Source organism: Sus scrofa, chromosome 4 (genome assembly GCF_054392235.1).
Source record: "Sus scrofa isolate SSC_HxYL_T2T_F1_AM1 chromosome 4, Sscrofa_HxYL_maternal_Yorkshire_Landrace_v2.0, whole genome shotgun sequence".
NCBI classification, from domain to species: Eukaryota; Metazoa; Chordata; class Mammalia; order Artiodactyla; family Suidae; genus Sus; species Sus scrofa.
The window spans coordinates 71,115,459-71,129,307 of record NC_139386.1 but is presented as its reverse complement, the minus strand read 5'-3'; the positions used below and the strand labels follow the sequence as shown (position 1 = coordinate 71,129,307).

Sequence of the window (13,849 nt, the reverse complement as noted above, 5' to 3'; positions counted from 1 at the left end):
GTATTGTGTTTCTTGGATTTGATTTCAGCTATTATTTTCTTGATAATATCTGAAAACTTTCCCTATGTTCCAAAATGTCAGCTTCTAAGAGAGCTCCCTATGTTAGGGAAAGTTTTCAGCTATTATCTCCACAAATATTTTTCTCCGGCCTTTTCTTCCTCTCCTCCTTTTGGCAGTCCTATAATGCAAATGTTGCTGTGTTTAAAGTTGTCCCAGAGTTCTTTAGACTGCCTCATTTCTTTTAATTCCTTTTTCTTTATTCTGTTCCATGTCAGTGATTTCCACCAGTGTCTCTTCCCTCACTTTTTCATTTTTCTGCCTCATGTGTTATCCTATTTGTTCCTTCTAGTGAATTTTTTATTTTGGTTATTGTGTTGTTCATCTCTGTTGTTTAACCTTTAAATCTTCTATTTCTTTGTTAAATGTTTCTTATAATTTATTGTTCTTTACCTCTAGTTTTTTCCCAAGACCTTGGATCAACTGTACTATCATTACTCTAAAGTCTTTTTTGTGTAGGTTGCTTATCTCCACTTCACTTAGCTGTTATTCTGGGGTTTTGTCTGGTTCCTTCATCTGGCTCATATTTCTCTGCCTTTGCATTTTGCATAACTTTTTGTGTGGTCTCCTTTTGGCAGGCTACAGGCGTGTAGCCTCTCTTGCTGCTGGTGTCTGCCCCCCTTGTAGGTGAAGTTGATATAGAGGCTTGTGGCAGCCCTCCTGATTGGAGGGACTGGAGCCTGCTCACTAGTTGTAGAGCTGAGTCTTGTCCCTCTGATGGGTGAGGCTTTGTCTCTGGGTATAATTAGGGGTGACTGGGAGGACTTTAGGCAGTCTGTTTGCTGATGGGCAGGGCTGTGTTCCCACCCTATTTTTTGTTTGGCCTGGGGCTACTCAGCCCTGATGGGCAGGGCCAGATTTTTCCAAAATGTCAGCTTCTAAGAGAGCTCACACCAGTGATTATTCCCTGGGACCTCTGCCTCCAATGTCCTGTCCCAGCAGGGATCCCCAGCTGCCCCCTGCTTTCCCAGGAGACCCTCCAAGACCTCCAAGACCTACGGTTAGGTCTGACCCAGATTCTTATAGAGCACCTGCTTTTCCCTGGGACCCAGTGCACATGAAGGCCTGTGTGCACCCTCCAAAAGGAGTCTCTGATTCCCCAAGTCCTGTCAAGCTCCTGTGCATACACCCCCACTGGCTTTCAGTGCCAAATGCTCCAGGACCTCCTCCTCCCAATGTTGGACTACCCTCCCCCCCACCCCAAGGCTGGAGAACTTAATGTGGGATTTGGAACTCTCATTCTTGTGGGAGAGTCTTTGAGATAATAGTTATTTTTCTGGCTGTAGGTCACTAACCTAGCAGGCATGTGACTGTTTATATAGAAAAAGCACCCCTCCTACCATCTTGATGTGGCTTCTTTGTCTTTGGGTGTAGGATATCTTTTTAGGTAGCTTTTGGTCTATTTTGTTGATGATTGTTTAGCAGTTAGTTGTAATTTTGGTATTTTCATGAGAGGAGGTGAGCATGAGTCCTTCTACTCTGCTACCTTGTCTCTGTGAATACATGAAGTTTTATTTAAAGAAGCCGGTTAAAAATAATAAATATTGAGTCAAGAACCTATATTAAATGTCTCCTGTATTTTGAGCTTAATTTTTAACTGGTAAACATGACTATTCTAGGCTTTTAGGAAGAGTTTACATTCTTTTTTCATGAAACGAAAGTTATTGTCTTGGAAAAGTATCATAAAATGAAGAGGATGTATGATAGCACTATGAAATACTTCTGCAACATTCCAGCTTTTCAAGTTGGTCATTTTTGGGGTTTTCTTGTTTTGAGTAATTATTTATTTATTTATTTTTTTGTCTTTTGTCTTTTAGGGGTGCACCTGAGGCATTTGGAGGTTCCCAGGCATAGGGGTCTAATCAGAGCTGTTGCCACTGGCCCACGTCACAGCCACAGCAACCCCAGAACTAAGCCACGTCTGCAACCTACACCACAGCTCACGGCAACACCAGATCCTTAACCCACTGACGGAGGCCAGGGATCAAACCCGCAACCTCGTGGTTCCCTGTCGGATTCATTTCTGCTGCGCCACGACGGGAACTCCTAAATTTTGCATCTTTAAAAATAGCTAAAAGAATTTGGACAGATAATTTCTAATGATTAGAGAGCACAACAGAGGTAATACATTTTTGATCGGGTTGCTGAGGGAATGGAGCTTGCAAAACTCATGCTAATTTTGATAATGGTTGCTATGTACTCAGTTTCTTGCACATTACTTAAGAAGTGTCCCCCAAGGACGCATTTTGACTCAAATATGAATGAGGCAGCTTCCCTGGGTTGATTTTGATTCCAAACCATGTGTGGCTAAACTTCTCATTTAGTTAAGTGAGACATCTGGTATGTCAAAGTGTAATGAAGTTTCCTATTACAGAATTTTATATACAGTGCAGTAATAAATCTTTTGCTTTAGCTAATGATAGTCTGATTCAATACTTTTTCACGGAATTGCACTTTAAGTATGCTGAACCTAAACTTAATATACATGGGTGCTTTTCTTTTTCTTTCATTATTGATTTGGTTATTTATCTTTTGTCTGTGCCTGTGGCAAGAGGAAGTTCCCAGACCAGGGACTGAACCCACACCACAACAGTAACCAGAGCCACAGCAGTGAAAATACCGGATCCTTAACCTCCTGAGCCACCGGAGAACTCCAACATGGGTGCTTTTAATATTTTAGTTTCTAGTAATTTTCAGGATTCTTTTTAAAGCTTAGCATATAAACTATGTAACATGTTCTGATTTGAGGAAGTAATATAACCTTAAATGTCATTTTAGATGTTCCTCTTACTTACCAAGCAGAAGGAAGCCGGCAAGCTCTGAAAGTTTACTTCTATATTGATAGTTATCATTTTGAACAACTACCCCAACGTTTGAAAAATGGAGGAGGGTTTAAAATTCATCCTGTTCTTTTTGCACAAGGTAAATTGCTTTCCTTTTTATACTTCATGTACTTAAATTCTTTTATCCTAATCATTTTTTAAAATAAGTGTAATTGTAACATAGTATTTTTTCCTTAATTCAAAAATGTATCTGGTGCCTAGGTGATAAATGTCTATGTTTGAATGTTTCTTGTGGGAAGAATCACGTATGGTTTAAATATTTATCAAATAGGATTTCAGCATTATTTATAAGGGAGAAATAGGGCATGAATTGCTTAAATAAAGATTAAATTAATTTAGCTTAAATAAATTACGTTAGAGCCATTAAAATTTGTTGGTTAAAATATTTTATGAGATAGAGAGAATTTGATAATATACACATGCAGATTACAGAAGAGAGTTGTTAATTATAGTCTCAATTATGGCATACATGTATGTATGTTCTTACATGTATATAAAATCTTCTCAATCATTGGATGATTAAATTGATGATTTTTTATTCTTTGAGATTTTCTGCATTATGTCAATTTTTTGTCAGTAAAAATGTATTCCTTTTGTAAATAAAAACATTGTTTTGACAAATGAACAATGAGTGTTAACTGCAGTAGAAGAAATTAAGAATCATATGAATAAGATTCTTGCAGTGAACTCATTTCCCAGAGAAGGTCCTGAATCCTTTTAATTTCTGGAGACACAAATGCTGCCGGAAAATATCAGAAGTCCAGATTATTGTGTAGGGTTTTTTTCGTCTATTTTTTAATTCATGTTGTGATCACAAGACTGGATCATTTTCTCTGAGTCAGAACATTTCATGATCACCACAGAACATGTCATGTGTTCTTCTTTTGCATTTTCAAGACTGTGTAGGTTTTACTGTGGGATTTTTATATTCTAATAAAAAATGAGAAGAGTAGAGGAATAAAATCAATCTCAGTAACTGAAGAACAGATAGGCGTATGAAACCTGAATTCACTACCAAGTGAAAATTCTCCTTTGTACCACTTGTGTGTTGTTACAGTTCTAAAAGGTAGATCACCCTTCCTTCAGTTACCTTAGTTTAAAAACAAAGATTACCTAAAACCAATTCTTGGCAAGAATACACTTAGCAGAGGAAAATTTCAGCAGACATTAGGAGTTATTAGAGAGTATTTTTATTTTTCTTTGGAGGACAGCGGTAGGGTCCGTATAGGTAATAAAAGAATTTGCAATGAAAGGAAATAAAGAAAAAGAAACTGGGGAAATGTAGACCTTTGGAACTCTGTAAGGAGAGTAGTTTAGCCTAAAATATGTTTAAAGTCATTACAGAGGTGGGTAGTTTTAGAAGGAAGGAAAGGCTGCTGGTCTGGAATGTTAACTTTTAATAACCAGGCCCCAGAGTTGTTAAAGGCTCTTCTCCTTCCTTTCCTGTATTTCTCTCTTTTTAAAAATTCCGTCTTTGAAATCATTCCTGAGTTGACAGATGGCATTAATCATCTTTTTGAAAAAAGTGATTACATTTGTGACACATCAGCCATAAATAGCTGAATATTCATACCCAGCAGCAGATGTGTATAGGGAAAAGATTATTTTGCAAATAACCCCTATTTGACAATTGTGGCTAAAACTAATTTAAAAATAATCTCTAAATATATATGATTATGATTCCAGTGAGTACAATACGGCTTTTAGAATGTAATTTTAAGAAAACTCTAGCAAACATTGGGTTTTAGTATTCACACAATAGTAAAAGATGAAACCTGATTTGAGGCAGCCACAGTGGAAACACTTCTGCAGAGCAGGTCACAGACAGGTAAAGAAGACCGAAAACAGTTTGTCTCATTAAAAATCTGTCGGTGATAAGGTTGTTTATTTAAAGGAGTTGCAGAGGTTCCTCTGCATTCATAAAACTCCCACGAGGAATCATTAGTAGCTCTGAGTATCCATCAGCTCAGCTTGGGAGAAGCACAGGAAATTCAGCCCCAGCTTGAGTTGCGATCACCATCTGGTAATTGAAAGTGGTGGCAAATGTAAGAATCTAAATGGAGTCTATTCCTGGGCTGAAAGTTCATTTGAAGGCTTTTAGTTTTGTGGGTATGTGAGTCTTTGCTAGCAAATAAAAATGAAAAGTCGATGAATTTGAAAATTTCCTGGAAAATGTATTAAAGTCCATCCTCCTAAAGTGGTCTGTGGTATCAGATACCTGGAACAAGAAGCACATGTGCTGCCTTCTTCTCACTTTTCTTGCCTGCATGGATCCATGGGCGGGGGGGGGGGGGGGGGGGGAGGTACCCTGATGGACGGAGCAACCTGCAGAGATGGGACCAACTAGATCGATGAGGGATTCCAGGGTTGGAGGCGAGCGAGTAGAGTACACTTTAGAGAACACACATTACTGAAAATCAGGGCTGTAGGAGAACAGAAATCTAGGCATATAAGATGAATGATAACACATTTCCAAGGTCAGGAACCGAAAAACAGAGTGGAAGGTCAGTACGAAGCATAACCAAAATGCTAAAAGGTGATGGTCACGGTTAAAGCAATCTTCTAGAAATACTTCCTCCAGGCCAGAGAATTAATCCTCTGGGAATCCCTGAGCCTTTGGCGAGATTAAGCAAGTAACTAAGCAAGTAACGATGAACTGGGTGGAAGCGGGAGTCTAGGGAGGCTAGATATAGATTCTTAGGGTCCCTGGCTTACTTCCTTGCTGTGTCTCAGTGGTTCTCAATGTTAGCTGCCCTTTATTTTGTTATTTTAATTTTTAATTAAAAAAATTTTTTGGCCATACTCACAGCATGCGAAAGTTCCAGAGCCAGGGATCAAACCCATGACGCAGCAGCAACACAAGCCCGAGCAGTGGCAACACTGGATCCTTAATCCACTGAGCCACCAGGGAACTCCTGGCTTACCTTCAGTCACCTTGGGGACATTTTAGAAATACCCTGCTTGATCAGAATCTCTGGGAGGTGGAGTCAGTATATTTTAGAAGCTTTCCAGGTGATTCTAGTGTCCACTGGGAGTGAGAAAGCACAGAGCTGTGTGGATTAGGAAACACTGTGCAGTTATCCAGTTCCTCTTTGCTTAATTTGATTAGTCTGTCTCACAAGCGTTTGACACGTCTAGATTCTGGGGAGCTGGGGCATTGAGAACTGGGCCTTTTAGGTCATTAGGACTCGGGCTCCACTGAGAACGGGGTGTGATTTGAGTGGGATAGTTTTCTTCAGCAAAGGCTGAGGATGCTCTGAGAGCTAACAGCTGAGGGGTGTCTTCTGGCAGTCCCAGCAGTGGTCCCATTTCTAAAAGGGGGCCTGAGTGGGTGGTTCTGGAGCATCTGTCGTGGTCCACATCTTGCACCTTCAGATCCGATCCTTTGTGTTAGGAGGACTGGGAGGGTGTCCTTCATGTCTGCACTGGGCCTCCATTCCTGGGGGGTAATTTAGAAGCATGTCAGTGGGACATGCTGTGGCCCTCGCTGCTGCAGCTGGACTTGGGACTGCAACAGATTCTTATTTCCCTCTTCTGCTATCCATTGTACCTTAGCGTCACTCTCAGCCTGCGCCTCTGCTGGTCTCAGTGACATGACTCAGACCTTCAGCCCCGAGGGGCCTGATGCTCTGCTCACAAGGCCCTTGTCAGGCCAGATTTGCTACACTTGTCCCTTTACCATCAAACTTGGGCAAAGGGGTACCAAGAGGGACCTGAGTGGATTACCTGGATGCCAAACATATTCCTTCTTGCCCTTGGTATGTGACAATAGCTCCCCTTCCTTCGGATGGCCAGGGTAGCTTAGCCTTGCTGAGATGGTGATTGCTTTTCCTAGTTGATGGTGCCTTGGCACTAGGAAGCTTGGGTGCCCAGATGTCAAGCATAGTTTACAGTTCAGTTGGTCCCTGGCTTTGTCTCCTAGGGAACATGTGCCCTGCTGGGGATCAGGACTTTTAAATCTACAGGGCCAGAGTTTCAGGGATGGAAAGCATGCATTCCCCAAGTGAGCCCCTGGAATTGATACTCTGTTCGTTTCCCAGGGCTTCCATAAAAACGACCACAAACTGGATGCCTTAAAACCCAGAAATGTATTCTGTCAGAATTCTGGAGGCTAGAAATGTGAAACCAAGAGGTCCACTGGCCATGTTCCTTTGGAAGGCTCGAAGGAAGAGATCTTCCTCACCTCTTCCAGCTTCTGTGGTTGCCAGCATCCCTTGGCTTGTGGCGGCGTGGTTACAATCTCTGCCTCCCTCTTCATGTGGCCTTCCTCCCTCTGGGTGCATCTGTCTCTGTGTCTCTGTCCAAATTTCCTTTTCCTTATAAGGACAACAGTCATTGGATTCCAGCTCACCCTAATCCAGTATGACCTCATTTTAATTTGATTACATCTGTAAGACCCTATATCAAACTTAGGTCACCTTTGCAGCCATCAGGGATTAGGACTTTTTTAGATCTTTCTAGAGATTATAGTTCAACCCTCAACAGATGCTAAGCATGGCCAGGAACCCACCTTGGTTCCTGGACATGGCATCAGACCAAGGTCTTTGTCCTGGAATATGACATCCTTTTCTGGTAAAATGTTGTGAAGTACCTATTCCCTGGGTCTCTGGTGGTGATTTTCCTTAAATTAAATGGAACATGTGATGCGGGTTCCTTCACAAGCACATTCTTGGGGATATTTGGTTTTTTCATCCGCTATGCAAAAAGTTGGCACCAAGACCATTAACTTTTATCTATTTAAAAGGTGTCTTTCTATTCTCAGAGAATAATTAAAATCACCCCAAACCTTGAGCGTTTCCTCTTTTAAAGAAAAGGGAGGATTTTATTATAAAATTGTCAGTTTCTAAGTTACCCTCATTGGAGTACCTTTTTTTCGGCAAAACTCTTGTTAACATTTTTCCCTTTGGGTTTTGCACAGTATTTATAATCAAAGCAATAAATAACTTTTTAAAAAGGAATTGAGATTTCCTGAATATTAGGAGTTTGGTCTATGAACAAATGAACCCACCTCTCTTTACAAGGCAGCACCCACTTTCCCAGTGTTGGTCACAGTGACATTGACAAAGCTGGCCTTCCTCACAAACGTTGTGACCAGTTCTGAGGAGTTCTGACCAACTGTGACCATTTTCCAGGTGTTTGTAACAGTGCATATGTAGCGTCGTATTTAACCAATAAAGTGCCATTGTCACACTATCAGAAGAGGATGTTAGTTCATTGAAACTCTTCTTAAAATGGTTCCTCAGAGATTTTCTCTTTTTTTCTGATTAATCCCTTTCTTGGAAGAGCCTTGAAATTTATTTCGAGAGAGTGGAAATGAAGCTCATTTTCAGTCAGAATAATTTAATTTTTAATTATCTCTAACATTCATTACGTTTTCCTTTTTACTGACTACCTACACTTAATGGAATGTTTTGCTTCTAAACTCAAAGGTGAGAAGTAAAACAAGCAAGGAAACTCGGGTAGTATTTTAAATACAGCTTTTAATTAAGTGCTTTTAAATAAATCAAATGTTTATTCAACCAACTGTGTCAGTACTGGTTTTAAGAAATATTATGTGGTTGTGAATTAAGGAAATTAGAAGAGAAAATGCTAAGGAGGGGTCAGACTTTGGAGTTTAGACATTTGTATATATTAACCTTTTTTTTTTAAACCGAGAATAGAAATTTGGTTTTGTAAAATGCCATTCCATTTTCTTAAAAAAAAAAAAAAAAAAAAAAACTATAAATAACTGAGCTATTTACCTAAAATAAGGAAAGTTATTCTCCTTCCTCTACTTTGCCAAGCAAAGTTTACTTTTTAAATATAAAACTCTTTTTTTTTTCCTTTGTTCATTTTCCAACAGCCCCACATGTGTGCCATGAAGTATGGCTGAGACTCGTGGCAAAATTGTTAGACTCTTTTCTTATTAAAAAAAAAAAAAAATGTCCATAGTTGGGATTTTTTTCCCTTTAAGGACTGCACCTGCGGCATAAGGAAGTTCCCAGGCTGCGGGTCAAATCAGATCTGCAGTTACAGGCCTATGCCACAGCCGCAGCCACAGCAATGCCAGATCCCAGCCAGGTCTGTGACCCACACTGCAGCTCATGGCAACACTGGATCCTTAACCCACATCCAGAGATCAAACCCACATCCTCATAATTACTAGTTGGATTCTTGACCCACTGAGCCACAATGGGAACTCCCATAGTTGTGAATTTCAGCTCTTATTAATTTGAAAACGTCACTAAGAAATGTAAGGAAAATGTGTTTCTGTACTGTAATGAGCTTTTAGAGCAGGACTGGCCATTTTGGTCAAAGTTGAACCATTGAGACTTGATAGAAACTATATCACAGGTGTTTTCTTGTCCCCTCGCCTTTCCAACCCTTCCCTCCAGGTCCCCCGTTGTCCCTTCCTAGTGTTCGCCTTCCAGTCTTTCTGGCCTTAAATCACAAACTGAAGTGTTCAATAGGGACCCTCATCTGAGTTCCCCAGACTTCCTGTTAAGCTAAGCACACTCACGTATAATCTACAACTCTCATGGCAACTGACTTAGATTATGCCTGGGGGGAGGGCTTCGGGCACCTTACCTCATACATAAAACACATTCAATAAATGATAAGAATAGTCCTGGGCTCTCTTAATACTATTGTTTAGTTTAATTATTTCCCAAGTACCATAATTAGTGGGTGCTCTTATTTTCCATTTCACAAGTGAGGAACCTGAGGATCTCAGATGTGAATTAATGTGCCCAAGGTCACACTGCAGTGAGAACTGTGTTTTCTCTCCTATGCCAGGGCTCTCACTATTAGCTTTACCACTCAGAAGGGGAATTCACATGGAAGTGGGATGATTGACAGATATCAATCCTCTGGAATGACAGCCTTGCACAAATCACACTCTGTTAATGGAAGTGAATATGGCAGGTATTTGAGGATTGTTTTATCAGGAAGGCTTCCTTTTTTTTCATGTGTGTGTTCAGAAGCCTGCTGAACTAGTTGTGACTGTTCTAATGAAGCAGAAGTCATAAGGAATAATCAAATAAACAACCTGTGAAACAAGCCCACAAATTTGACTTCCTCTACTAAAGTAAATGTCGGAGGTGTTCTAATTTTGCACAAATGCTTTACTCAATTATAACCAGTAATGCTATTTAAATTTTTTTTAATTTAGCAGTACTCTAAAACTTTTGTCATTTCTTCAATGCTCTAGAAATCTGACTAGTTTAGAAAACACAGCACTTCCAAAGTTAGCAATGGCTTTTCTATTTTACCCTCAACATGGTGATGTTTCTGTCAATTTGGGGAAACATTATTATTTAGTTTAGAAACTATTGCATTGAGCAATTCTGGAAGATCTTTTTTTTATCCATTTTGAAATAGTCTGCTGAAAAGTGAGGCTCATTAGTGGTAATAATTTCAGGGAGAAATAATTTACATTTCCAAATTGGATCCGTAGACATTCTTGTTGCTGGCAGCCTCTCCAAAGGAAATCTTGTATTTCTAGGCACTTTCCTGTGATTCATTTCCTCTGTAAAAGGTTAAAAATACCACTGCATAAAGTTTAAAGGAAAAAGAAACACTTAACCAAAAATGTTAGTTAAGAAGGAAATCTGTATTAATCAAAAAGCATTTATAACTAATACGAAGTTATGTCTGTTTATGCTTATTTATTTTCAACTAAATTAACTGGCCATTGGGGTAGAGGTGGCATTCTAAGATTTCTCTTTATCTGTACTTCTTACTTCATAATTTAATTGCAGCTGCAAGAGAATGTGAATACACATGGAGAGTGATGGATTCAAATTTTTTTACTCTGCGTGTTAGTATACATTTATGTCTCTTGTGCATATCTGTATATACATGTGTGTATATATATGTTTGAGTGTACACACGTGAAGATACACATTTGTGTGTTTACATATACGTATAAATAATATAAAGTTTGAGTTTAGCTTCACAAAGAACATGTTCAAATTTTTGAAAATAGAAGACCTTTGCCATCTTAAATTAGAAATTACCTTTGTCTACTTAATAGAGATAATTGCCAAATATTTGGTATTTACTTTAAGAACAGAAGTGTGATTTTTTTTCATTTTTGGCCTGGTTAAAGCTAGTTTCTTGCATATGTGTTCATCTTTGGTGCTGTTTAATAATTTACTAATAGTAAGAATACACAGAGTGTGGAGAAAATGAGGTATAAAATCACAAGAAAAGTATATTTACTTGTTTACACAGCACTGGAGAGCATGGAAGGATATTATTATAGAGATAATGTTTCGGTGGAAGAATTTCAAGCTCAAATAAATGCAGCCTCATTGGAAAAGGTCAAACAGTACAACCAGAAGCTCAGGTATGTAATTGTTCAATTAAAAAAAAGTTTCCATGTTTTGACAAGAGCAGATGAATAGAGGTTTTGATATTATTCATATTGGATGATTAATGATATTTCTTTTGACATAAAGTCCTCTCATTTAGGGTTTAATATTTTAAGTATTCTAATGGGTACACTTTTTGAAAATAAAATAGAAAAAAATTTTAAAACATTTCATGCTATTATCTTAATTTCTGAAGAAGATCAAGAGATTAAATATTTAGTAGGAGATTTCCAGGAAAAAAAATATTGATGTTTTATAGTGGCATCTCCTGTGAGATTCAATGGATTAAGGGTAAAATAGATTCTTTTAGGTACCATTATACAGCTGGCACCCTCACACCAAGAGGAATATATTAACATGGAAGATATGATAAAACATGTAGTACTTGATATTGAAAAAAATACCTACTTTCAAATACATATGTTAATATTATATTTTATTGGGTTTTTTTCCCCTCTGAAAATAAACTTACTGGTATAATGATCAATGGCAGGGAAAAATTAACTACAAGAATTGAAAAGGAAATGCGTTTTATTTCAGAGGTTTGAATTTTCAACCAATTATTAGCGTATGTATCTCCCCTTATAAATTACTCTACTAACAGGTCACCTTTCAAAATTACTAGCAGGTTATGGATTTCCCTTTGTGGCTCAGAGGTAACATACCCGACTAGGCTCCATGAGGATGCAGTTCAATCCCTGGCCTCACTCAGTGGGTTAAGGATCCAGCATTGCAGTGAGCTGTGGTGTAGGTTGAAGACACAGCTCGGATCTGATATGGCTGTGGCTATGGAATAGTCCACTAGCTGCAGCTCCCATTTGACTCCAAGCCTAGGCATGTCCATATGATGCAGGTGTGGCCCTAAAAAGCAAAGATAGATAACTAACTAAATAAATAAATTTACTAACAGGTGATGGTTTATTTATTTATTTATTTATTGGCTGCACCTGCAGCATGTGGAAGTTCTAGGGCCAGAGATCAAAGCCACACCATAGCAGCAAACTGAGCTGCTGCAGTGATGACACCAGGGAACACCAGATCCTTAACCCACTGCACCACCAGTGAACTCCCTCTGGCTTTTATTTTTAAAAGAAAAATAAATTTGTTCTACCTTAAGTCTTAGTAACTCAAAAACACTATTATTACTTTTTTGTTTTGTCTGCAATATGGTTAAACGGTGAAGTTAAGGCAATTCGTAAAATCCCTGATGTGGGGAGATTGTTGGTTCTTGTGGTTCTGGCCACTGGGTTGGCTTGCTTTCACCAAGAATGCTTCATCCCCCTACCCCTGCCCCACACAAACCTGTCCTTTTTCCTAGGTTCTTTGCTTCACTCCATCCTTGTATCATTGTCTGAAGCTCTCAGCTTCAAAGCCCCAGTATCTTTTTGAGTTCTCTTTTTCTTTTCCTCCTAAAATGTAGCTGGAGATCCTGATGACTGACTACATTTAGACGGCCCTAAGTGTATTGCCTTGTCTAGATCACCATTTCTCAAAGGCATATAGGGTACGGACCCCTTTCATAGGGGAAAAAAAAAGTTAATTGTGAATTCTTAAATATTATGTTTACTGACTGAAAAATACTGACAAAGAGGAAGCTAAGTTGTATCTTGTGAAAATCTCACAAGAGATAACTGATAACCTCATACCTGATAACATAGATTCTTAGGTTATCTTTCAGATAAGGATACAAAGTGAAGTTGAATATATAGAACATGTGGGCCATGAGACTACATCCCCAGAGTCCAGTTTGAGAAAATAAGATTAGACCCTTGCTTTATTTTTTTAATGACTTAATAAATTTTAGTTACATGTATAGGTGGACAACAATCATCACAACCAAATTTTTACAGCATTTCCATCCCAAACCCTCAGTGCATCCCCCCCTCCCGCCGACCCCCAACCCTGGTTAGCATCCTAACTAATCTCCTAAGCACCAGAGTTCTTCTAATCTACTAAGGATTTTGCTTCCAAATAATAACTTTAAACCACACACCTTACACACACCTTACCATGTCACTCTTCTAAGAGGAGACACAGGCCCTTTAGCCTGGCAGTCAAGGTCCTTCCTCACTTGACCCAAGATTTCCTTTCTGTGCCTACCTGCCTGCCGGGCTGAATGCTCCTCGTTTCTAACCAGGGCTCTACTTTCCTTCTTCCCTGACTTTCCACACTTCCCGTAACATCTGCGTCCTGTCTCTTGCTGTCTATCAAGTTACTATTCCTCTGATTCAGTGTCCAGCTCTAATACAGTCTCCTTCATAAAATATTTTTCTTTTCTTATTGAGTGGGTCAAGGCCTGGACATTCAGTTTTTCAGACGTCCCCTAGGAGGGTCTAATGTGTAGCTAGAATTGAAAACCAATTCCCCACATTCAGGAGTTCCAGACCAACAGCATCATTGTCATCTGCAAACTGGTGAATAAAAATCTCTCGGGTGGGTCCAGCAATCTGTGGTGGGACAAGCCTTCCAGGTGATTTCTCAACAAATCACACAGATTTCAGAGCCACTGCCCGAGGCTAAATGCATGTCCGCTCCCTCTTCCAGTCTTCTGTTTTACTCTATTTTGCTTTATGGCTGTTATAGAATTCACTTCTT

The 13,849-nt window shown here is 39.2% G+C and overlaps 1 protein-coding gene across 2 annotated transcripts in view; it reads left to right on the top strand.

Annotated features, from left to right (window-relative positions):
- The window catches only part of PREX2 (phosphatidylinositol-3,4,5-trisphosphate dependent Rac exchange factor 2), a 285,840-nt gene that overhangs the window by 205,102 nt on the left and 66,889 nt on the right, over positions 1–13,849 (top strand). For both annotated transcript variants that reach the window (XM_021089269.2, XM_013996689.3), the window contains 2 exons: positions 2,836–2,979; positions 11,115–11,229. In XM_021089269.2, the coding sequence (XP_020944928.1) occupies positions 2,836–2,979; positions 11,115–11,229 (259 nt within the window). The remainder of the gene's footprint in view (positions 1–2,835; positions 2,980–11,114; positions 11,230–13,849) is intronic.